This window comes from Boleophthalmus pectinirostris, unplaced genomic scaffold, assembly GCF_026225935.1.
Source record: "Boleophthalmus pectinirostris isolate CB_2022bp ecotype Guang Dong unplaced genomic scaffold, ASM2622593v1 HiC_scaffold_23, whole genome shotgun sequence".
Lineage (NCBI taxonomy): Eukaryota > Metazoa > Chordata > Actinopteri > Gobiiformes > Gobiidae > Boleophthalmus > Boleophthalmus pectinirostris.
The window spans coordinates 33,715,273-33,740,358 of NW_026571207.1; the positions used below are offsets into that span (position 1 = coordinate 33,715,273).

At 42.0% G+C, this 25,086-nt stretch overlaps 1 protein-coding gene across 1 annotated transcript in view; it reads right to left on the minus strand.

Moving 5' to 3' along the window:
- Positions 1-25,086, minus strand: part of fat2 (FAT atypical cadherin 2) — a 230,789-nt gene that overhangs the window by 182,834 nt on the left and 22,869 nt on the right. Inside the window, 1 exon segment of the mRNA XM_055158976.1 lies at positions 2,241-2,299. Within this exon segment, the coding sequence (XP_055014951.1) occupies positions 2,241-2,299 (59 nt within the window).

Consider the following 25,086-nt stretch of genomic DNA (forward strand, 5'->3'; position numbering starts at 1 on the left):
TGAAAAATCAGAAAAATCAAACACCCAAACAGGACCATGAACTTTCATATTGATCACAGGCTCCTTAAAATGTGTTGTTTAATCCATTTTGTATTTTTTCTTGAGTTTTCAGATAATTTTGAAACTTTTCTTGGGCTATGTTTGCTAATGAGCGCACTGAAATGGCTGAACACTCCACCATAGACATACACGCAGAACACCCCCAAACATGTTTAAATAAAAGTAGATTTCATTCTTATAGTTGAGGATGGACTTCATTGCTGCTGATTCTATACCATGTCATAACTGCCCTTTAAATCCAAGACTATTATTTGAATTAAATCTTCAAAATGTTATTACCGTAAATTCCAGACCGCATCAACAAAATTTTAACAAATTTTTTTAAACTGTACATATATAGGCCGCACCTGAATATAAGCCACAGGTGTCCATGTCTTGAGGAACGTTTTCAAGGGCCGTCTTAATGACAGTCTGAACGACACAGATCCGATTTTTTTCAAATGTGACCCAAGACACTTGGATATGTGCTCCTGAAACTGATACATATCTGATCTTTTGACATGTGACTTCAGTTTTTACGGCCAAAGCGCATTCATCCGACCTACACGTTATCAACAAGCCACAAACGTCACTATTCTGCACTGAAGTAGGCAAAAATTGTTAATGAACTCCGTGTCACTGAAGTGAAGCACATCGCCACTCACCACTCTTGGCTACCGTCTCCACATCCACACGTTCCTTTCAACGAACTGTCCCACAAAACACCACGGCCAAAAACCTCGTCCTTCTCCTTCTCTATCTCCTTAAAACAAGTAAGTTGTTCATGTTCTGGCTCCAGTACGAGAGGAACTTTAAAATCTCCAGGTGCTCAATGCTCATGTCCATGTTTGGACAACTTCCGTAAACACAGAGCACGCTCGCTGCGGTTGACGTCATTGTGTCCTCCAGTGCACATGCGGGACACTTTCGGGCCGTTTAATGTTCACACTGGAGATCACACTCAAGGCGCATTTAACTGGAAATGTGAACGACCTCGCAAAAACATCGGATTTCACAAAAAAATGCGAATTGAGCGTTAAGCCCTGCAGTCTGAACGTAGCCTTAAAAGCTGCATCATCTGCATTTCTTCGTGTGTTTTCCATGAGGAGGGTGTGTGTATGAAACGCTAAATAACTGTTCAAAACACAATCAAACAGAATCTTCCTCATCACCGCCGTCTCTCCCCGCACGCTACTGCTCATGTCTCCTGCAGAAAGAGTATCTGTTCTGTCTGTATCATGTCAGTGTCTTGCAGGATTTCAGCAGATTTCAGACTCTCTCGGGGGCGGGGTTTAGTTCTGTCAATCAGGTGTGAGTGGATGTCCGGCTACTGAAGTTTGAGACGTTTCTTCTCGTCATTTACACACACGGGTAAGACGTATCGCCCTCACTAATGTCCATTTAACATCATAACTTATTCGATCACATTGCGATAAACTATTTGAGTGCACTGACAATATCGCGAGCTTGTGTAGCAACTTCATGTGAACTCTAGATCCATGTGTAAGGGCACAGACAGTGGTGTTTTCTGCACTCAGACTGTGTGTATCCTCTGTGTTGTCAAACCATAGACCGTTTATATGAATGGACAATGTGCCAAACAAAGAATCCGTCCACATATTCGCTGCATCGTTTTTTTCGCCGCAGGGTTCAAAGTGTGAGAAAAAAGTAGCGGCTTATAGTCTGGAATTTACGGTACTTTTCTTTAATTTACCATATTATTGTTCCCATTTTGTCATTTCTCAGTCCACTATTGCCCATTTAAGCACCATATTAGCAAGAATTTGTGTGTAAATTATGAAAAAATTCAGCACACAATAACACAACGTTAAGCCATTTATGTGCCTCTTGCATAAAATAATCCTCATTTATTTTTTAGTACAGTATTTTATTATCCCGCAACTTTAAACGGAGGGAAATTAAAACCTTTAATCTTTTCACTTTCAGAAGAACAAACAAGCTTAAAACGTAATCAAAAATGCACAGTAAAAGTTTTATTATTATTTTATTATTTATGCGTTGAAATCTTGAATACTTTAAAATGTTTATTAGGCATTTAACATTAAAGAGCATGTATTTGATTTGTTTGACTCTTCATCTAATTATAAAGCGCGTTATTGTCTGAGAATCAGGAAGTACGCCTTAGCATGCTAGTTGTCGCCAGCGTTATTGCGACGGCAAACGTAAGAGTCGTGTCTCACCTCGATGGTGTGCTCAGGCTTCTCCTCTCGATCCAAAGCTGCGTGCGTGCTGATCACTCCTGCAGAGAAAACACACACACACGGGGGGGGTTAGGGCCGGATCGAGCGACACAAAACAGATAGAGAACGGTAGATGTCGCGTTCAGGCTCTCGGCGTGCACTAATACCGCCGCCATCTTGGTACTGGGCGTCCATGGTCTAAAGAGTCACTGAATGAGTTTTTTTTTTTTTACAGTATCCGCGAGCGTAGATGCCGGACTTTTGCGCCGTGTACGAACTGGACCAGGACTGGACCAGGACTGGATCAGGTCTGGACCAGGACTGAACCAGGAGGACTAAACCAGGACTGAACCAGGACTGAACAAGAGGACTGAACCAGGACTGGACCAGGAGGACTGAACCAGGACTGAACTAGGACTGAACCAGGAGGACTAAACCAGGACTGAAACAGGACTAAAGCAGGACTGAACCAGGACTAAACCAGGACTGGACCCAGGACCGAACAGGAGGACTGAACCAGGACTGAAACAGAACTAAAGCAGGACTGAACCAGGACTGGACCAGGACTGAACCAGGAGGACTAAACCAGGACTGAAACAGGACTAAACCAGGACTGAAACCAGGACTAAACCAGGACTAAACCAGGACTGGACCCAGGACTGAACCAGGACTGGACAAGGAGGACTAAACCAGGACTAAACCAGGACTGGGCCCAGGACTGGACAAGGAGGAATGAAACAGGACTGAATTCAAGACTGAACCCAGAACTGAAGCAGGAGGACTAAACCAGGACTGACCTAGGACTAAAACAGGACTAAACCAGGTCTAAACCAGAACTAATCTTGGACTTGAGAGAGAGATAGAGAGAGAACCCCGAGTGCACGGAGCAGGGTGTCCCTCTGTCCTGTCTCTGTCACAGCTCCAGACCGACTAGTGGCCGCTCTAGGTACTGCGGTTCCCGGGAGCTTGGGCCCAGAAAGAATTTTCCCATAGAAGTGTAATGCAGATTTTATGAGTTCAAACTGCCCGTGTTTTGACAGGGCATCCACAGTGTTCACAAAGGTCGGATTTGGTGGGATTCTTTTCTATTTTCACAACAGAAACTTTTTTAAATGTTTAAGTCCTCAAAGCACCTCAAAGTTAGTTGAGCCTAGCTCCGCTCTGAGCCTGCACTCGCTCCACTCTAGCAGCTCTCACTCTGATTGGTCCAAACGCTCTACGCCGTGCACGTTACAGACGTCACACAGGTGGGAGGAGCTCACCCGTATTGAGGAAGTAAATGCAGAAGAGAAAATCACCGTCATCACCATCTTGGGTTCATCTTCTAGATTTGATTATAGTTCTATTGGGACAACCTGCCAGGAGCAGTGGGCGAACATTGACTCATCTCCAGATCTGATTTCATGGTCAAGAGAAATCTAAGATGGTAAACTGGTAAATTAGAACTGTTGCCATAATGATTCACAATGTAAAACAAAATATTATGTAAGTGGATGGAAAAAAAATCCTCAGAATGTTGCATAACAGAAAACTGAATCCTCCCACGATATGTTCTTCTTTTATATTTCATGGGAAACTACGCCAGGAACACCACTTTCTGCAACTTAGAGATACAGTGTGTTTGTTTTGTCTAGATAGGCCAGATTGTGGTTATCAAATAAGAACACCTGGTTCGGAAGAGAAAAAAATTTAATTTTTGTTCTTTGTAGCTGATGATTTCTGTTGGCGTCTGGACTGAACATTGTGACTGTGGTATTATGTGTATCAGGGGGTCTGTGGTCGTCAGGGAGCTTTTGGACAAACTGTGTAATTGACTGTATTTCATTACATTTATTTAGGTGTACAAAGCCGCAGCTCAATATTATAAGCCAATATAATCCAAATGTTTTCATGGATTTACGTCCCCTGCTCAGACAGAGCCCTCACAAACAAGAGGCTCCAGTCTGTGCTTCAGAACAGAACAAACTCTACAGATTTAAGTCTTTATCAGGACATCTGGACACAAGTTTTATCCTGTAGCATTTATGACAAGATAGACTACTGTGAAGGGTGAGACAATTCCCATGAAGCATGTGCACGTTGTGGTTATGTGTACTGTATTTTCCGGACTATAAGTCACTCTGGAGTATAAGTCGCACCACACAAAAAATGCACAATGAAGAATAAAAAATGTAGGGCAACTGTGGCTACAATACAGTGTTGAGTGAATGAATAATGCACTGTAAAGGGCTTTGGGTATCTTGAAAGGTGCTATATAAATGCAATGATTAATGAATGAACGAATTAATTAACAGAACAGAACAAGTTTACCAAACTCTCCATCTCACTCCAAATCACTCAGTCCATTCAATTCTTCATCCTCTGTGTCACTTCTGAACAACTCGGCCTCGACCTCCGGAGGTAAACAGAGCGCCACTTCCTCTTCTGTGTCGCTGTCGTCAGACTCAGCATCAGTTCCAGTTAGAATTATTCAGGTCTTTCTGAATCCCGACAGGATGGTTTCTGTGTCACTGAAGTCCAGACTTTGTCCATCCATCCAGTGACTTCAGGAAAGTTTCATGGTGCATCCTCCCTGTGTCACAAGTTTCTCTCTCACTCCAAACTTTCTTTCTGAGTCTTGATTATCGTTTTCAGCTGCAGATTTCGTTACTTGCAGTTTGTAATCTGCAAAATATGATTTTCTTTTTGGGGGCATTTGTGTTCAGTCTTCTCAGTCGTCTTTAAAAGTTTGTTTAAATTTAAAATTTTCAGTGGTGCAGAAGTAATGTTGCGATCGACTGACATGATACAGACAGAACAGAGGCTCTTTCTGCAGGAGACATGCGCAGTAGAGTGAAGTGACAGTGGTACAGGAGGAACAGGAGCAGCAGATACTCACACACAAGACTAGAACCTCTCACCGCTGTCAGTGTGAACATTTTAATATATAAGTCGCACCGGAGTTTAAGTCACAGGAAACATCCAAACCATGAAAAAAAAAAATGCAACTCGGAGTTAAGTTTGAGACGTGAGATTGAACCTCTTCACAGTTGCTAATATGTCCCTGCAATACACTTAATACATTTAGCTGCTAGAGATGGGACAAGATGTTGTGCTACAAGATCTCGTGAGACAAAATTGCCACAAGATCGTGCAAATTTTCCATGTGTTTACATTTGGATTGGATAAAATCATGTTGGTGAGTTACATCTCGAAATCAAAACAGCAGTACTAGAATGGAAACAAAAATATGAAATCAAATAAATAAAAAAAAATTATGAGGCCAAAATTGGAAATTGAATCGTGAAATGTATATATTAGGAATGATGTTAAAACTTGTCTTGTCTCGTTCTTGTGGACCCAGTCTCATGTGTCTTCTTGTGAAAATTGTGTCTCGTCCTATTCCTATGAGCTGAATTTTCTGACCAAAGGAGCAGTGTGTCCTTAGGCTCTGTCAGATGAGCACACACAGGAGCGAGGAGGTGAAAAGCAGAGTTTAGACACACACTGCTGCTGGTTGTATCTGATCAGATGTCGAGATTGTGCTCAGAACTAAGAAAAGTGTCCCACACAAAGATAACAACTGATAAGAGTCTCCACACGTTTTGGGACCATTTAAAAATTCCTCCTGTAGGTGTTTTCAGGTCTCAAAAGGTCACACTAGTTTTGTGAATAATAAGACTATTAACTCAAAGCTATTACTGTTAGCAGAGTTAGCTGAGGACTGGCGTCAGGAGGCTAATTACAGCCAAACAAACACACTGTTCTCCTGCAGCTCCTGCTTTATGCATGATGTTTGTGGAGTCTGTTTTGCACTGGGATCCTCTGGTCAGCTAACAGCACGGTTCATTTCTGCAGCCAACAGAAGGCACAGTTAGACACCAACAAGTTAGAAAGTGCATGGCAAAAAGAGAAATTCCATTTGTCAACTGGACAAAAGTTTATTTTGGCTGAATACATTTCACAGCTCATCCAAGCTGCTTCTTCAGTTCTAGTCAAGCCGGACGGGCTGCGAAATGTATTTGACCAAAATAAACTTTTGTCCAGTTCACAAATGGAATTTCTCCTTTTGCCGTGGATTCTACCTGGACGACTGAGGGATTGTACACACATCTTAGACAGTGAACTTTACGGTGATGTTTCAGCTCTGGATCTTCAGTTGAGCGAAGATCCAGAGCTGAAATTATCCAAAGGATTAGTGAAGGTGTATGGAGTTTAAAAACACAGTGGAGCACATCCTGTATCACAACATGGGTTTGTGTTTTAAACACTTGCAAACGAAGCAACCCACAACTCCAGGTGTGTTTGTGATGAGGAAACTATTCTAACAGATCAGAAAATGGTGTATTACGGGCCCTTTAAAGGTGCAGTGTGTAACTTTCTGCAGATGGAAAGTCATCTGCATGATTCCATGGAAAACTATTTTAGAACATCCTCTAAATCAGACCTGGGCATTATCCAGCTCCTAGGCCACATACGGCCCTTTGGTTGACTCTGACCCATTTAAGCTCATTTAGATTTACAAAATAAACATATTTTATCATTTGACCTCATGCATGGATTAAAGATGCATTGCTTTTATTGTGAAGGTGTTTTTATTCACTTACAAAATGATGCAATTCGTAAGTCAAGACGTGTGCGTACATTTAATATTACGCAGAATTAAGTTAAGCGTTTGGCATTTTTCCACAATATTTTGTTTCTCATGTGGCCCTGTGGAAAAAAAATATTGGCCACCCCTCCTTTAAGAGAGAGAGACAGATAAGTTTTATGCCATACTGTGGAAAATTATAACCAAGGGAACAACATTTCCATGGAAATGAACCGGACAAGGCCCTCCTCCAGGTCAAATAAGAGTCAGGTTTGTGGAGATGCGAGCCTGCTCACAGTAAGCAAACATGTTTTAGTATATTTGTCAGTGCAACAAAATGATCCAAAATGAAACAAAAGTGTTTTCAGTGTTTTGTTGTTGTTGTTTTTTGTTTTGTTGTTTGGCTTTAACGTAACATAAATATTAGGTTTTGTAAAATATCTGATAAAAATAAAATTAAATCATAGTAAAATCCAGTTCCCCAATGCATCCGTGTTTTCCCTCAGCGGTGTGTGGTCAGGGCAGAGACACAGATCTGGGTCAGTGCTTATGTGTGTCTCTTTGTAAACAGCTTCTGCGTAGACCTCATTAGGACATCCAGAGACAGATACACACAGGTGGGCCTTAGGAAAGTGTTTTTAGTCAGTGTTGTCGAGGGAATTGAAACTGTCCCCATTTTGGACATGTCAATACTCCGGGACGATAGATCACTGAGCGTTCACTGACAAGTCCAGGCCTGGCTTCTGATCGGCTAAAATGATTACACGAATCAGTTTGGAATTGGTTTTCCTTTGGATTCTTTTTCAAAAACATGATACAGCAATGATAACTCTTCTAAGAAATGCAAGGTAAAAGCAGTCAATAAACAAGAGAGATAAATCGTATCAGATGCACAAATGTTACAATAGAAACAACAACATCTCCTGCCCCCATGCATTTTTTATTATCGTATTTTTAAGACTATAAGTTGCAATTTTTTTTCATGGTTTGGGTGTTTCCTGTGACTTATACTCCGATGCGACTTAAATATAAAAATTTTCACACTCAAGAGGTGAGAGGCTCTCGTCTTGTGTGTCAGTATCTGCTGCTCCTGTTACTTCTGTACCACTCTACTGCGCATGTCTCCTGCAGAAAGAGCCTCTGTCCTGTCTGTATCATGTCAGTCGATCGCACCGTTACTTCTGCACCACTGAACAATTTAACATTTAGAAAAACGTATAAAGATGACTGAGAAGACTGAACACAAATGCCACAAAAACAAAATCATATTTTATAAGCTGCAAGTCGTGAAATCTGCAACCGAAAACGAACTTGGAGTGAGAGAGAAACGTGTGACTGCACCATGAAACTTTGAAGTCACTGGATTGGACAAAGCCTCTGTCTGATTGTTTGATTGATGACTGAGACACTTGACTTTCACAATGTCAGTTCCTGGTCTCTGATTTTATAAAATAAATTTCTCCCCAAAAGTGCAACTTATATATGTTTTTTCTTCTTCATTACACATTTTTTGCCTGGTGCAACTTATACTATAATATACCTATAGTCCAAAAAATACGGTAAATGGAAAAAAAAGCAGCTATCCATAGGAGGAGCCCACAGCATGCGGCGCTTTGTTGTGATGACGTTTACACCGACGTCGGTTCCAATTGAACACCACAGTTTTCTAACACGGAAGTAAGGCTACGTTCAGACTGCAGGGCTTAATGCTCAATTCCGATTTTTCTGTGAAATCCGATGTTTTTGCGAGGTCGTTCACATTTCCATTTAAATGCAATTTGTATGTGACTCCAGTGTGAACATTAAACGGCCCAAAAGTGTCCCACATGTGCACTGGAGACACGACGACGTCAACCGCAGCGAGCGTGCTCTGTGTTTACGGAAGTTGTCCAAACATGGACGCAGCATCGAGCACCTGGAGATTTTAAAGTTCCTCTCGTACCGGAGCCAGAACATGAACAACTTACTTGTTTTAAGGAGGAGATTGAGAAGGAGAAGGACGAGGTTTTTGGCCGTGGTGTTTTGTGGGACAGTGGCAGCGACGTCCGTTGAATGGAACGTGTGGATGTGGAGACGTAGCCAAGAGTGGTGAGTGGTGATGTGCTTCGCTTCAGTGACAAGGAGTTCATGAACAATTTTCGCCGACTTCAGAGCAGAATAGTGACGTTTGTCACTTGCTGATAACATCCACTTTGCACTTTAGCCGTTCAAACTGAAGTCGCATGTCAAAAGATCAGATATGTATCGGTTTCAGGAGCACATATCCAAGTGTCCTGGGCCCCTTTTAAAAAAAATCGGATCTGTGTCGTTCAGACTGTCATTAAAAGATCAGATACAGGTCACATAGGGGCCAAAAAATCGGATTTGGGTCACTTCGGGCTGCAGTTTGAATGTAGCCTAAGAGGGTTTGTTTCTTCTGTTAGGTCATTTTATATCAACACCGTGATTTAAAATGTGCAAATTACAACAGAATCTGCCTCTCGAATGTTAATCCAATGTAGATTTTCAATAAAGCTAGTGCACACTAACAGTTGTGACGTTGAGCAAGACACTTCATTCTGTTTACCTTAATATGTGGTGTTCGCGGTAGATACACACTGGCTGCCACTTGTCAGTCAGCATCAGAAGTGGAAAAGACCAAATATTATATTACTGACTCAAAAATGTCAGTAGCATTTTTCCGTGTGATATATGGCAATCTCACTTCTCCTCACTGTAAGATTACTTTTTTTTGTTTTTCTTCAGTAGTTTACACAAAAAGTCCTCTACCCCCTTTATCTTCACTGTATCGACTGACAAAGACAAGGACAAGGCTCCGAGCGATAGAGTTACACAATAGAGGGGATGTATTTTTGGGCTAAACTCCACTAAAAACGACCCAAAGCAACATGTATTAAAGTGTATTTTCTTACAGTGAGTGAGAGGAGTTTAAAGAATTCAAACACAGAGAAAAGCGCGGCCCATGAAGCACGATCATTCAGAGAGATGGAGCTGTCAGTCAAACAGAGACCTGATGGGTTTACAATAACACACTGCAGAGGTGAAGTGTAGTTTAAGTTTTAAGTGCACAGCGTGTTTTATCAAGTACCTTTCCTGGAGATCTGTGCCCTTTAACTTGGTTTAGTTTTGCTTAAGTCCCGATTTAGTCCTGATCTAATAATTAGTCCTGGTTTAGTTCTGATCTAGTCTCGCTTTAGACATTTTTATTACTCTTGTTTCAGCCTGATCTATAATGATATAACATACAAATTTATCTGTACTGTATTTTGTCAGACTTAAAATTCTTAAATTTTCTCAAAAATAATATGCCAGTGCACCTTATATATTAATTCTGGTTGTGCTTACTGACCTCAAACCAATTTTATGTGCTACACGGTGCTCAAAAATCTGTCTAAATGTTTTAGTACGACTTTGGTAAACTACGAAGCCGCTCTGCTTGATGGGTTGTCGGAGTAATACATCTACCGCAGTCAGGAGTCTCGTGGAGTAATACACTTTCACCAAGACGACGAGGAAATGGCGGGCGTGGTACACCACGATCTGCCAATGGATCGTCGACGCCTGGGTTAGGGGATCAGTCCCAAGTGTTGTCTGAGCTTTCACGAAGGCCGGAATCATCACTGAACAGCTAAGTAACAGCAACGAGACTGACTCGGATAATGACGAAAGCGATCTGGGCAGGCTTGAAGACGAAATCGCCCAACTTTTAAACTCAGATTCTGAAGGATTTGATGAATTTGTAGAAGAAAAATGAACTGAAAAAGGGAGTGTATATTGTTTTATATTTTATGTGCTACAACTGAACAATGTTGAGAGTTATTGTGAATGAGTTGAATAAATGTGGACTCATCTGACTGTTTTGTTTCATCTAATGCTTCTTATAATCTGGTGCTCTTATGTATGAAAATAGCTGACAGAATTCAACATTATCGATTTTGCGCCTTATAATCTGAAAAATATGGTAATCATAAACTCGAGTATATATATATATAAACTTTTTAAATGGATTTTTTGTGCTTTTAATGAAAACATTTGTAATTACCGTATTTTCCGGGCTATTAGACGCGCTCTTAAGTCTCCAACTCCATCAAAAAACGACCGCATGCCCCACAATCCAGAGCGCTCTATACACAAATCCACTCGGGTGTCCCAGCACGACTTCAGTAAACTACAGAGCCGCAAACACACACGGAGCAGACAGCGACCGCGCGGCGAAAAACACCCACAGACCACACTCATCACTCCACGCCGACGAGGAACGGAACGGAGGAACGAACCGAAAAAGCGAGTGCAATGTGCCACTTCTAGACACGACTGAACAACTGAGTCACTGCGAACACGCTGATAATCCAGCGGTCCCAGACAGCACCCTCCCTACACGCCACAACTGAACAAAGCCCAGAGTCACCGTGAACGAACAAACAAAACCACTCACCCATCACACTGTTGTGTTTCGTTTAAAGTCCAGCGTGGTTTATTTGTGAAGAAAAACAACAACTTGAAAATAGCCCATTTAATGACAGTGCGCCTTCTAATCCAGAGCGCCTAATAGCCCGGAAAATATGGTATTCTCCATAGAAGCCTTCAGTCAGGATGTTATACTTTCCCCCTTTATCAGGTTAAAAACACATTAATAAACTCTCAGTATACAACCTAGTTTAGTCATAGTTTTGCTTTAAGTTAGGCAATTGTGATCCAAAAATAAATCCTTATTTAGTCCTGGTTTGGTCCTGGTTTAGACCTGTTAACTGAAACCAGATCTGATCCTGGAGTTAGTCCTGGTTAAGATCATCCTGGTTTGAAGTAAATATTACACAACTTTTCTATTCACTGTTTTTGTGTCTATACAAAAATCCCATAGTAAGTTCAGGTATCTGCTAAATGACTGCAATTCTATCTGTCCATTATCTCCCTTTGACATGTTTCTGCAGAAATCCAGGAGCGCCAAATGAACAAATCGCCCCAAAAAAATTACTAACTGTTAACTACTGGTTTCCTGCACATCTTTGACAAAAAGGTGGATTGTTCACAGGGCCGGGCATGTTAAGAATGCAGAAATAACATGTTTTCTTATGATTCCCAAGACTTTGAAATCTCCAAAACCATAGTTAATGTTGATCTCTATGCTGTCATTAAACAGAACTGACAATTCAAATAAAATAGTAAGGCGATAATAGTTTTAGGTCTATGTAATCGTTTTCCAGTTTCAAATGAGAGAGTAGTAGCTTAATTGCACTGCAGACAACATTAGATCATTGCACAAAAGTGTCTGTAAGAATGCAGTTGAAACCGAATGTAATTTTACAGTGGAATTAAAGTCCCTGTAATTAAAATTTATGTCTCAATTTTCCAGGTTAAAGTGGATTCGATTGTCCTTGTAGGAAAACATGTTCTCTGTAATTATCAAGACTGTTTAAAGAAGTGAACTGAAGGAGTGTGACGTCACCCACAGCGTTCAGCTCCAGTCAAATGAAGCTCACCGGGCCTGCAGTTATAGGAGCGAATTTGGAGGCAGTTCCATATGAGGAATACACGCATCAAGAATCTCGGACTTCCGGTCATCGCGCAATGCATACTGGGAAGGATTTTCCGAAAAAGTGAGCATCAAACCGCCATGTTTGTTTTCCCAGTGGGATGCGTCTATTGACAAAGTCGATCTTTTCAAGTCTTTTGAACCATATCGCTTTTGTTTCTGGTTCTGATATTGTCATATTTTAGTTTTGGGATTTGGACATTGTAATTGTGTGGTTGTTGGATCCTAACAGCAGAAAACGGCTCGAGAAATTTGTTTGCGAATTCCAAAGATGCAAAAGGGAATCAGGTCTGTGTGACTGCAAACCTCTGTTCAAACTGTTTCCATTCCCAACGGAATTGAAAAATAGTGAAAGGTGAAGGCGATGGGCAGGATTGATACACAGGAAAGACGAAAAAGGAAACCTTTGACTGCCTAAATCATCCCAAGTTTGCAGCGAACATTTTGTATGTGAAGCACCAACAAAGCAAAATCCTGATCCCTCACTCAGCTTTGGTTACGAATTTAAAAAGTCAACACCAAAGTGAAAGGCACCAGCTGTTCACCAAGAAACACCTTCCACTGCAAAGAGACCAAGACGTGATGTTGCTGTAAAACCACAAGAACAAGAAAGTGCAGCTCAGTCTGTTTGTCTTCTGCACCTCTCACTTAACAAACAGGATTCCGCTTTGTTGTCGCTCCACATACAAAATGTTTGACCACCTAAATTCCGAGTTTGCAGCAAAGGTTTCCTTTTTCATCCTTCCTGTGGATCAATCCTGCCCATCACCTTCACCTTTCACTGTTTTTCAATTCCATTGGGAAGGGAAACAGTTTGAACAGAGTTTTGCAGTCACACACATCTGAATCTGAAGTTTTGCACCACAATTCATAAATAATAGTAACACAGTTTCGACTTGTATCTAAACTAGAAGTGTATTGCTCTGATCTTTTGAACACTTAAGAGTCTCAGAGCGAGTGGTTTTACTGTAGACAGGAAACAGCTGACACAATCACACTCACAATTTTATATCCTGTGGTTCTGCAGACAGATCCCACTGCAGTCTTTGTGATCAGAGATTTTAAATCTCATACAACTCTCCTTGTTTCTGTTGTGTGCGAATTTGTCACACGTTTTAAAAGAAAGAAAAATCCTGTAGTTTGTGGTGGCCTTAAGACGATAAATTGACTAAATGGCAACAGTTCTACACAAATGACTTTCTTTAATGTTTTCACGTAATCTCAAAGTTCTGTAAAAGATCAAGAACTATAAAGAAGTATAAAATGTATAAGCTAACTAAAGGTATAGCTCTGTCTGAAATCTGTTATTCAAGATAGACTTCAGACTTTAATCTGAGCTTCTTCTTCTTCTTCTTCGTCTTTTTTTTTTCCTAGCCATAAGGAACTGACTTGGAACTTCAACAGGTGAGCTGATTTGTGCTGTCTTTTTTTTTTTTTTTTATCATTATCATTACAATCAAACACCTTAACAGTCCCATGAAAGCCCATATTTGATCACAGGCTCTGGAAAATGAATTGCATCCGTTTTGTATTTAAGTTTCCAGACTTTTTTTTGGCACCGTTTGCTCATGTGTGCATTGTGTCATCACGGCACTGCGACTGTTGAACATGCCATCATAGACATACACGCAGAACCCCCCAGCGCAATGCCATTGCAAAGTATAAATAAACTAATTTTTCTTACTTCCCCTGGTCCTGGTGTCTATTGTCATTTCTAACGACACAACAAAAAACCCCATTATGAATTCAATAGATGGGACATTATGAAAAGCCTGTCGTCTGACTCACGCCGATTGTGGGGCAGATTTATGAGTTTGATCGTATAATAGTTGTAGCACAGCTGTATAAAGAGAGGGTTAGTCACTATTAGTCACTGCTCCTGTCCAGACACGAGCTCCTCTAGTTTTACATTAAACACATTTGTACAGATCAACAAGAACAGTCACGCCCCGAAGAGCAGCCTGAGCTTGGAGCACAACCACGGGGAAACGTTATCGTGGACTAAGGGTGGGCCATATTGACAAAACTGAATATTTCTGGGGTTTTTTGCATTATTTTTTAAAGGTGCATTGTGCAACTTTCCTGGTGGAGCGTCCGTCAGATGCTTATGTTATTACTTTGTCTGGAATGTTTCACCGTGGCCATGTTCCAAATGAATTATCTGAATTAAATAGTTCGGAATTAAGTCATTAAATTATTATCAAGTTTACATGGAAATAATAACTCCAAATTAAGGTTTACTTGGAAAACACCTTGAATCAGCTTTATATAATTCTGCTCAACGTCTGTGGGGTGGGGTAGATTTCTGATTGGACTGTTTTGTTTTGCTCAATGCTCCTTATAATCCGGTGATCTTAAGAGCCGTTCACACCAAAGCGTCAAAAAACGCCTTGACGCCTCTATTTGGACGCTTTTGCATTTGAGTTTAGACGCCCTCGACTTGCGTCTTTGACGCCATGGACGAACGGAAGAAAAATACTTGACGCGCGTCCATTGCCCTGGAAACAAGAGCCCGGTCCCGGTCTTTTCCTGAAACGATGTCAGACCAGACTGAGAGAGACTTTAGTGTTTTTATAACGTAAAACCATCAGCGGAGGCGATCGCTTCGACGACTGGGGCGTGTTTATATTTATACTCCACTAATGACACTGGATCAGTCCTGGTTTAGTCACGGTCTAGTCCCAGTCTAGTTCTGGTCTAGTCCTGGTCCGGGTCTGGTATAGTCTGTGTATACTTGCGATCTGCTCGGTGATTGTGGTGTATATATTTATGCTCCACTCATGTTTGTGGTTCTCGCTCTGGTTCTCGGGTCTTTCTTCTGGATAATAACGTTGCTGCGTCACTGGATACTCGTCCCTGATTGGTTGAAGCGGCGCGTCTGACGTGAAAAGTTCAGCATTTTCAACTTCTGACACTGACGCCTTGGACGCTCGTCTAGAGCATCGACACCAAAACGCTCAAGACGCGCTGCGCCGACGCCAGATTCGCGCCGCGCTGACGCCGAAGATGCGCCGCAAAAACGCAGGACGTGCAAGTCGCGTGTCCACATAGACTTTACATAGAAACTGGACGCTTTGATGCTCTGGTCTGAACACCCCTTTATGTATGAAAATAGACGAGAGAATTCAACATTATTGATATTGCGCCTTATAATCCAGTGCACATTATAGTCTGAAAAATACGGGAATCATAAACTCGAGTATATATTTATGTAAATTTAAAATCATTTTTTGTGCTTTTAATAAAAACATTTGTAATTATTCTCCATAGAAGCCTCCAGTCGGCATATTTTCCCCCTTTATCAGGTTAAAAATGCATAATAAACTCTCAGTATACAACCTAATCTAGTCACAGTTTTGTTTTGCGTTAGATAATTGTGATCCAAAAATAAATCCTTATTTAGTCCTGGTTTGGTCCTGATGTAGACCTGCTTTAACTCATTTAGTCCTGGTTTAGACCTGTTAATTTAAACCAGATCTGATCCTGGAGTTAGTCCTGGTTAAGATCATGTTTGAAATAAATATTACACAACTTTTCTACTCACTGTTTTGGTGTCTATACAAAAATCCCATAGTAAGTTCAGGTATCTGCTAAATGACTGCAATTCTATCTGTCTATTATCTCCAACGTATTTACGAAAACACACACTTCAGCTGCTACCGGCTTTTCTGTTATCTCGGTTTGTCGTTACGTCATGGACACAAACACGATCCAGACTTTTTCCGCAGTGGTTCTGATGATAATTGCGCAGCAGCTGGAGAATTGTCTCATCACACTTTACGTCAGTGAGCTGAGGAGGAGAAGGGAAGAGTGTCGGAGAAGGAGGAAGAAGACCGTTTGTTTTCTGCCATCTACTCTTTTCATTATTTGTAGTTCTCTCAGCGTACTTATTAAAAAATTGCTTCGATTCAAGACCAGAAGGGCAACTCGAATTATTTTTAAGAGGAATAAACGTTTACATGATCGAGGAATAAATTAATTTGGCTCTAAGTGGAATTAAGTGTTTACATTGTCTTTTTAAAAGCCAAATTATTTTTTATTCCAGATTAAATTATTGTTAATCGGAATTAAAGCTCTCATCTAAACGTGGCAAGTATGGTATCAAATTTTTCTATCTACACGGAGACCAAACCAGGTCAAGTTACAGGTCAGATCTGTGGAGAGGCGACCCCACTCAGAGACAGTGACAGACCCTCCACCAGAAAAGTTACACAATGAACCTTTAAGAGAGGTTGCAGGTAAATTTGTTCTGCGGTTTGAAAGGCTGATCCCACATTTCACATTCATTCGCACTAGAAACAATAGACACATACAAAATTATCTATAATCTGTCAATCAACTAGTCACGACAAGTCGACTATAAAAAAGCAATAACAGTCGGAGTTAGGGCTTGGTGTAGCTGATATCTGATATTTAAACTACTACTTGCCAATACTTAACAATATTCATCGTTTAAAATCCATAGCAAGGTCCACAAATGTATCGTAAGTTAAAGTAAAAATCACAAATTCACTTGTTACTTTTTAAAAAATAATAATAAAATATGTTTTTGTGGGATTTAAAATAATTTGTTACATGATTACGTGCAAATAGAGCCATATAATGTTTTTCTATTTCCATTTGGACTGATTAGTCTGTTCAAAAAGGACACTCAGACACAATGGCAGCGTGAAAAATATTGGTATTGAATATCGGTACAGAGAATCAATATCGTCCAATACCGATATATCTCTCATTCCTAATCGTAGTCATATTTTTGTGTTAATCTTAACTGTCATCTGGATTATACAGACTCTAAAATATACGAATGGAGAGTTAATAGGGTAAAACTATCACTTTATACTAGGGCCCGACCGATATGGGTTTTGTTATGGCCGATATGAAACCGATAAAATGGGAGTTGGAGCTGCCGATAGCCGATATAATCACCGATATATTTAACAATGTAAAAATTCACTGTAAATCTTGAATTGTTTAAAAAACTTAGGTTTGGCTCTGGTGGATTTTAAATTGGGTTTATTTAGGCAACATTTACTGTTATTCTGTTTTTTTTTACATCATATTTCCTGACAGCAGGTCGGACTAATGGCATTTTTGCATCACATTCTAGCAGCTAGTGATGGGTATTCCAGTTCTTTTTAGAAAACCGGCTCTTTGGGCTCGGCTCACTAAAAGCAGCCGGCTCTTTTGGCTTCCAAGCGAACTCTTCAGATTGTTTTGTTGCAAGCAAGACTAAAGCAGGTATAAAGCAGGACTGAAAAAGGACTAAACCAGGACTAAAACAAATCAAACCAAGTGTAAAACAGGACTAAACCAGAACTGAACCAGGACTGAGTGTCGAGACTCTGTATCTCTCTCCGTCTCTCGAGCCCAAGATTAGTCCTGGTTTATTTATTTTATGCTGAACTACAGCCAAACATGCACGTTTTTTCTATTCTATGCACACGCAGGTTTCTGAAAGTTTCGTTTTCAGCCGCTGCTGCTGTCAAACTACAGGTCTACATGCGGCGTGAAGAGAACAAAAGTGAGAGAAAGAGAAAACACGGCTCAAAATAAGGATCAGGCTCCCGCTTCGTTCGCGACCGACCCATACTGCTACTACGGCTATTAGCCTTTAGCTGTAAATTTGTGCGTGCCGTGGTAATTAATTATATGCACAAATGTCGTAATTCACACCTCTATTCACAGCTCATTTACATATCAATGCAGGTCCAGTAACAAATATACGGCCAATATAGTCACTTTACAATAGGACAATATATCGGTCGGGCTTTATACTCTACTTTATACCCTTCTTCTCTCTTTTTCAGGTATTTTTTAATAGTTTAATTATAGACGATACACTTGATATTCAAATTTTACGTGTCTTTACAACAGCAACTGCATTTTTTTTTTTTACATTTTTTTAGGACCAAAATTTGTGAAGTAATGTGAACAATGAAAGACGTGTGGAAAATGTGACCTCACTGATCTGGGAATTTAACATTGGAAGATAAATAATGTTTGTGTGAATTCTCTTGATCAACACTTAGAGCCGTTCGCCTCGGGGCTGCCACTCAGACACAGGGGAGGAGTAGAAGTAACAGTCTGCTCAAGAGAGTACTTTAAAAAGTATTATTCATCATCATCATCATCATGAATCAGTGTTAGTGTGAGAGTCCAATATGCATCTCACAGTACGATATTTATTTCGATGTTTTGTGGAGGACTTTTTCTTCTTAAAAGTGCTCAGAGCTGTTTTAAGGGCGTAGTTTGGTCTCAGCTTTGGTTGGGACCCCCCTCCATATGTTTTAAAACACACAGAGTCTGGGGACGTCCAAAATAAGTGAGAGGTGGTTTCATTTTTCAGTTCTCAAAATCTTCAGTTTGTGTCCATTGCCAAGTTGATTCTTTAGCAGATAACAGCGATGTAGAAGTTTGTAGCAGATTTCCCTTTGCTCGTTGGTGATGAGATATTTGTGAGGTCATGTCTAGAACATTTTTCCATGGAATATTGTCAGTAGAGTCGGGGTCTCACAGCGCACGAGTAGGGCTCCGTTTGGGAGGTGCATTTGTGGTGATAGTCGCTCTTTTTCCGCGGCGACTCATTTAGAAGGCAAGTTTAACTGAAGATTAAGCCGAAGTTTCAAAGTTTGGTGCAGCGTCTTCACTCACGCCTGCTCAAGCTGACAGCTTCAGGTGCGGCCCTGTCCTGCCGCTTCCCCAGTTTAGGCTCCTGGCTCCACGAATGACATCACTCTGTTGCAGCCAATGAAATAGCAGCAGGAGTAACGTGTAAACGTGTTCAATTAATACTAATGAGTTAGGAAAAATATTGAAATAACTTTATATTATTATTATCATTATTATTATTATTATTATGATCATTTATTTATTTATTTTTTGGAAACTACATACATTACAACAAATAGGAACCAAACAACATACAAGATACAAGACAAACATTACGACTGAAGATTACATTAAACAGGGACAAAGGTGACAGGGGTTGGTGACAGTGTGAACCTTATATGTGTATGTCTGTGTGTGTGCATATGCGTGTGTGTATGTGTGTGCGTGTGTGTACATGTGTGTGTGTGTGTGCGTGTGTGTACATGTGTGTGAGTGTGTGCATACGCGTGTGTGTGCATATGCGCGTGTGTATGCGTGTGTGCATGTGCGTGTGTGTGTGTGTACCTGTGTGCATATGCGCGCGTGTGTGTGTGTGTACGTGTGTGCATATGCGTGCGTGTGTGTGTGCATATGTGTGTGTATGTGTGTGCATGTATGTGTGTGCGTGTGTATGTGTGTGCATATATGTGTGTGTGTGTGTGTGTGTACGTGTGTGCATGCGCGCGTGTGTGTGTACGTGTGTGCATATGCGTGCGTGTGTGTGTGTACGTGTGTGCATATACGTGTGTGTGTGTGTGTGTGTGCACGTGTGTGCATATGCGTGTGTGTGTGTGTGTGTGTACGTGTGTGTGTACCTGTGTGCATATGCATGTGTGTGTGTTTGTGACATGTGTCCCCACAGTCCCTATGCAAACTTACACCCTTGTGTAGTCTGCACTGAAATGGAGCAAAGGATCATGGTCTATGTAGTTCCCTCTGTTTTTTTAGCTATTACTGCACCACAACTAAGCAAAGACACTTGTACTTCGATATATTGTGATGGTCCAGGATATCACTGTAAAACTTTATCGCAATATTTCAGTTATTGTTACATCCCTTTTGTCCATATACTGAGAAAACTGGGTTCAAACTTTGAGAACAGGAAAATCTGGCCCTGGAAAACACACACACACACACACACACAAACAATACTCACAGGGAGTATTCAAAACGTTTACTAAAGTAAGAGTACCATTACTTCAAAAATAATACTCCTAAAAAGTGTAAAACAAAGGTAATAAATCTACTTTCGGAAGTACATTTTTTTCACCTGACTGTAGTGAACACGAAAACCACCACCTCTGGCACAAAAGTCTAAAATCATTAGTCACTTGGATGAATAATCGTAGTGCAGCTTTTGTTGAAAAATGTGTGTAGTTTTATAGAAATGTCCCGAACAGAGCCGAGGAAATCCAGACAGCGCAGCGCAAAGAGACGCACAAAAGCCCATTCAGAGAGGCCTGTTTAATCCTGGACACTGTTCTCAAATACAGCTGCGTTTGCACACAAAAAAAAAAAGACTTAATATAAGAAACCTCCTGTTAAATCTGCACCATCAACATTAACATTAACTAAACTTTTAACTTTGTCTGAAAATCTAATGAAACTGAAATATTCCACCAGAGGACCGAGGTTTGCAGCGAAGGAAAGCAACGAAGGCCAAATCTCTTTCTCTGGTTTCTAATCTGTGGTCTGGTTTCTGGCTTGGTCTCTGGCCTGGTCTCAGGTCTGGTCTCTAATCTAGATTTGCAGAGAGCTTCCAACGTTCCCTCTCCTGTATAATCCCTGTATTGTGGCCTGAGGATCCGGTCTCTAGTCTGGTCTCTAGTCTGGTCTCAGGTCTGCTCTCTGGTCTTTAGACTCTGGTTTTTAGACTCTGGTCTGAACTCTGGGCCGATCTCTTATCTGGTCTCTGGTCCAGTCTGTGGTCTCAGGTCTGGTCTCTGGTCTTTAATCCAGATTTGCAGATACCTTCCAACATTCACTCTCATCTGTAATGCCTGTATTGTGTCCTGAGGGTCTGGTCTCTGGTCTGGTCTCTTTTCTGGTCTCTAGTTTGGTCTCTAGTTTGGTCTCTGGTCTGGTCTCTGGTCTGGTCTCTGGTCTGGTCTCAGGTCTGGTCTCTGGTCTGGTCTCTGGCTTTGTCTCTAGTCTGGTCTCAGGTCTGGTCTCTGGTCTGGTCTCTGGTCTGGTCTCTGGTCCCAGGTCTGGTCTCTGGTCTTTAGTCTGGATTTGCAGAGACCTTCCAACATTCACTCTCATCTGTAATCCCTGTGTTGTGTCCTGAGGGTCTGGTCTCTGGTCCGGTCTCTTTTCTGGTCTCTGGTCTGGTTTCAGGTTCGGTCTCTGATCTGGTCTCTGGTCTGGTCTCTGGTCTGGTCTCTGATCTGGTCTCTGGTCTGGTCTCTGATCTGGTCTCTGATCTGGTCTCTGGTCTGGTCTCTGATCTGGTCTCTGATCTGGTCTCTGGTCTCTGATCTGGTCTCTGGTCTCTGATCTGGTCTCTGGTCTCTGATCTGGTCTCTGGTCTGGTCTCTGGCTTGGTCTGGTCTCTGGTCTGGTCTCTGATCTGGTCTCAGGTCTGGTCTCAGGTCTGGTCTCTGATCTGGTCTCTGGTCTGGTCTCAGGTCTGGTCTCAGGTCTGGTCTCAGGTCTTTAGTCCAGACTTGCAGAGAGCTTCCAGCGTTCCCTCTCCTGTATAATCCCTGTATTGTGGGCTGAGGATCCAGTCTCTGGTCTGATTTCTGGTCTGGTCTCTGGTCCGGTCTCTGGTCTCAGGTCTGGTCTCCGGTCTCTAGTCCGGACTTGCAGAAGCCTTCGAGCGTTCCCTGTCCTGTGTAATCCGTGTATTGTGTCCTGAAGGCGTGGACGGTGCAGATCAGCGCGGGGCCTGTAGCGGCACGTAGAGTCTTGACTTACGCGGCGCTCTCACTTCAAAGACTGCACCGGTGGCAAAAACTGTCAGAAATCAGCTACGGGCACATTTGAATTTAACTTTTACAACTCACGTGTCAGTCCAAGGCCTTCAGGTTGTTTGGATCACAGAAAAACATATCCGAGTTTCAGACTTGCTTTATGTGTTATTAAGACTTTTTAATCTTTCACAGTTTATATATATATGCAGCAGTATTCCGCTGACTAAGGAAAAAGGAAAACCAAACACGTGTCTGCAATTTTCAGACATTAAAAAGACATTTATCTACTAAATGTACACAATGTTTGCACTTGAAAACATTACAATAACAATTACTCCATGTATTTGAGTAAAGTGTGTCTTTCCTCAGTTGTTGTTGTGGACCCTCACCCACAGTTCCACTGGAACTTTACAGAAAACTTCTTTAAAGTGAATAAAGTGAGTAGGATTTTTAAACCTGTTCAAATTAACGGGAGTTACATTCTCTTACTGGTTTTACGGTGGGATTTATCAGCCTCTGAACATTTATTTGGCATTTTATAAGACAAACTTGAGTCCAGATATCGCAGTAGGTCTGTTGTGTGCTGTAGGTCTGTTCTGTGGCGACACTGTAACATCAATTTAGATTTGTTTTTGCCTCACATTTCGTCTTGCTCTTCTAATCTGTGCGACCGAGCTGATGTGAGCTGTATGCAGGAGAGAGAGAGAGAGAGCGTGAAAAGGAGAGGAGTGGAGCCGTGACGTGAGTCAGATGGACACAGAGGATGTTGTAAAAGTTGAACCTGCTCCATGATACACGCTGATACATGAGGGCACACGCTGCTGTGGACAAGCTGCATGCTGCGACCATGTGTGTTTATGTGTGTTTGTGATGTACTGCACAGTGTCTGCGGACTCCAGATAAGCGCACTGCATACGTCGAAATTTGAAGCACCGATCCAAGTTTATTGCCAAAAGCAGCATCTGCAATCTACACAGTTCATGTAGATCAGTGGTAGCCAATACGTTGATCGCGATCTACCAGTCGATCGCCAAGGTCGTGTGGGTAGATCGCCGTGTCTTAGTACTCTATCGCGTTTGGACTCGGTCTTGTCTCTCACTCAAGGTCTGACACTCAGCAAGTGTGATCATATTTCATTACGGCCGCTGCTGTTGGTAATAAACTTGTAGCGGGTGCAGGAGCGTGTGGGGCGTCTCAGTGCAGCCTGTGCGCTCATTTGAAACCCGCGGAGACTCTACACCACATCACAAACACACACGCTCCCTATGCACGGCTCGTCTGCAACAGCGTGTGCCCTCGTGTACCAGCGTGCATCACAGGGCAGGTTCAACTTCCTAAACATCCTACCTGTCCATCTGCCTCACGTCAGCACGCCGCCCCTCGCCTTTTCACGCTCTCGCTCCTTCCTGCGTACAGCGAACACAAGCCCCTCCCACAGTGCGGCTGATTAGAAGAACAAGACCAAACGTGAAGCAAAAACCAGTCTAAATTTGTGTTCCAGTGTTGGCACAAAGCAGGTCTACAGCATAGAGCGGATCTACAGAACAGACCTACTGCCACATTTGGCTGAAGTTTGTCTAACAAAAGTGCACAAATGCATCTGTGTTTGTCACGATGTGCGTTTGGTTTGGTAAATGTGCAGAGGCTGGTAAATATCACTGCAAAACCAGAAAAGAATGTAACTCCAGTTTGGAACTTTAAAAAAAACAGGTTTAAAAAATCTTCCTTCACTTTTTTCAGTTTTGTGTAAAGTGCCAGAGGAAGTTCTCTTAAAGAAGAGGTTCTCAAACTGTGGGTGAGGGTCCAAAAAAGGGGCACAGAGTGTTTCAGTGCAGTTTACTTGGCTTTGTATTAGGAAGATCATTTTGACTTGGTCATTTTGTAAGTAGCTCACATGCTGAAAAAGTGTGAACACCCCTGATGTAGATCATCTTGTTTTGGCTTCAAAATGGTGAATTTGCTGAAAGATGAGAGATTTTCAAGCCTGATGGGTGCAAGTGTGTGTCTCTCTCTCTCCCCCCTTTCTCCTCCCTCTCTTCTGTCTTTCCATCCGGCCAATAGTTGCTATGGCTGTGTGTGTGTGTGTGTGTCTGTCTCTTCTCTCTCTCTGTCGCAGCAGTAGTATCTGTGATTGAGCTCGTGTGATTCTCTCTCTCTCTCCTCTCTTTCTCTCCCTCTCTCCATCCGAGCAGTGGTGTTTACGGGTGAGTGAGTGTGTGAGTGTGTTTCTCTCGAGTTGTTCTTGTTGTGACACTCTCTGTTCTGCTCGGTCGCCCCTGCACAGACCTGACCCGTGCGTTGGCAGAAATACAACTCTTTCTCTCCCTTTTTTTATTCTTCTCTTTCTCTCTCGTCCTCCCTCTCTCTCCTCTGTCTCTCTGTCTCCCATTAACCTAAAACCTTCACCTCTCCTCTTTCTCTCTTTCCTCTATTTGCCTCTCTCTCTCTCCTATTTCTCTCGTCCTTTTTGTCCTTGTTTCTCTCCCTCCCTTGACCCCCTCTTCCCTCCTTCTCTCTTACCCTCTTCCCTCTTTCTCCTCTACCCCTCTTTACCCTCTCACTCTGACCTTTTCTTCCGTCTTCTCTTTTTTCTCTATCCTTTTCTCAATCTCACTCCCTCTCTCCTCCTTTACCCCTCTCTTCTCTCCCTCTCCCCTATCTCTCCTTTTTTCTTCTCTCCTTCTCTCTCCCCCCACCCCTGACTTCTCTCTCTCTCTCTCTCCTCTCTCTCCTCTTAGTTCTCTCCATCTTGCCTGTCTCTCCCTTTATCTTTTCTCTCCCTCCCTCTTGCCGCTGTCACCCCTCTCTCTCCTCTCTCTCTCTCCTTTCTCTTCTCTCTCAATCCCTCTCTTACCCCCTCTCTTTTCTTTCTCTCTCCCCTCTCTTTCTTCTTCCTCCCTCCCTTACCCCTCTTCTCTTTCCCTTTCCCCCTCTCTTCTCTCTCCCTCTTTTCTCTCAATCCCTCTCTTACCCCCTCTCTTCTCTCTCCATCTCTCTTTTCTCTCCCTCTTGGTTTTACCCCCACTCTTCTCTCTCCCTCTTTTCTCTTACTCCCTCTCTTACCCCCTCTCTCTCTTTCTCTCCTTCTCCACCTGTCTCTTCCTCCTTCTCTTTCCCTCTCCCCCTCTCTTTTCTCTCCCTCTTGATCTTACCTAGCTTCCTCTCTCCCTCTTTTCT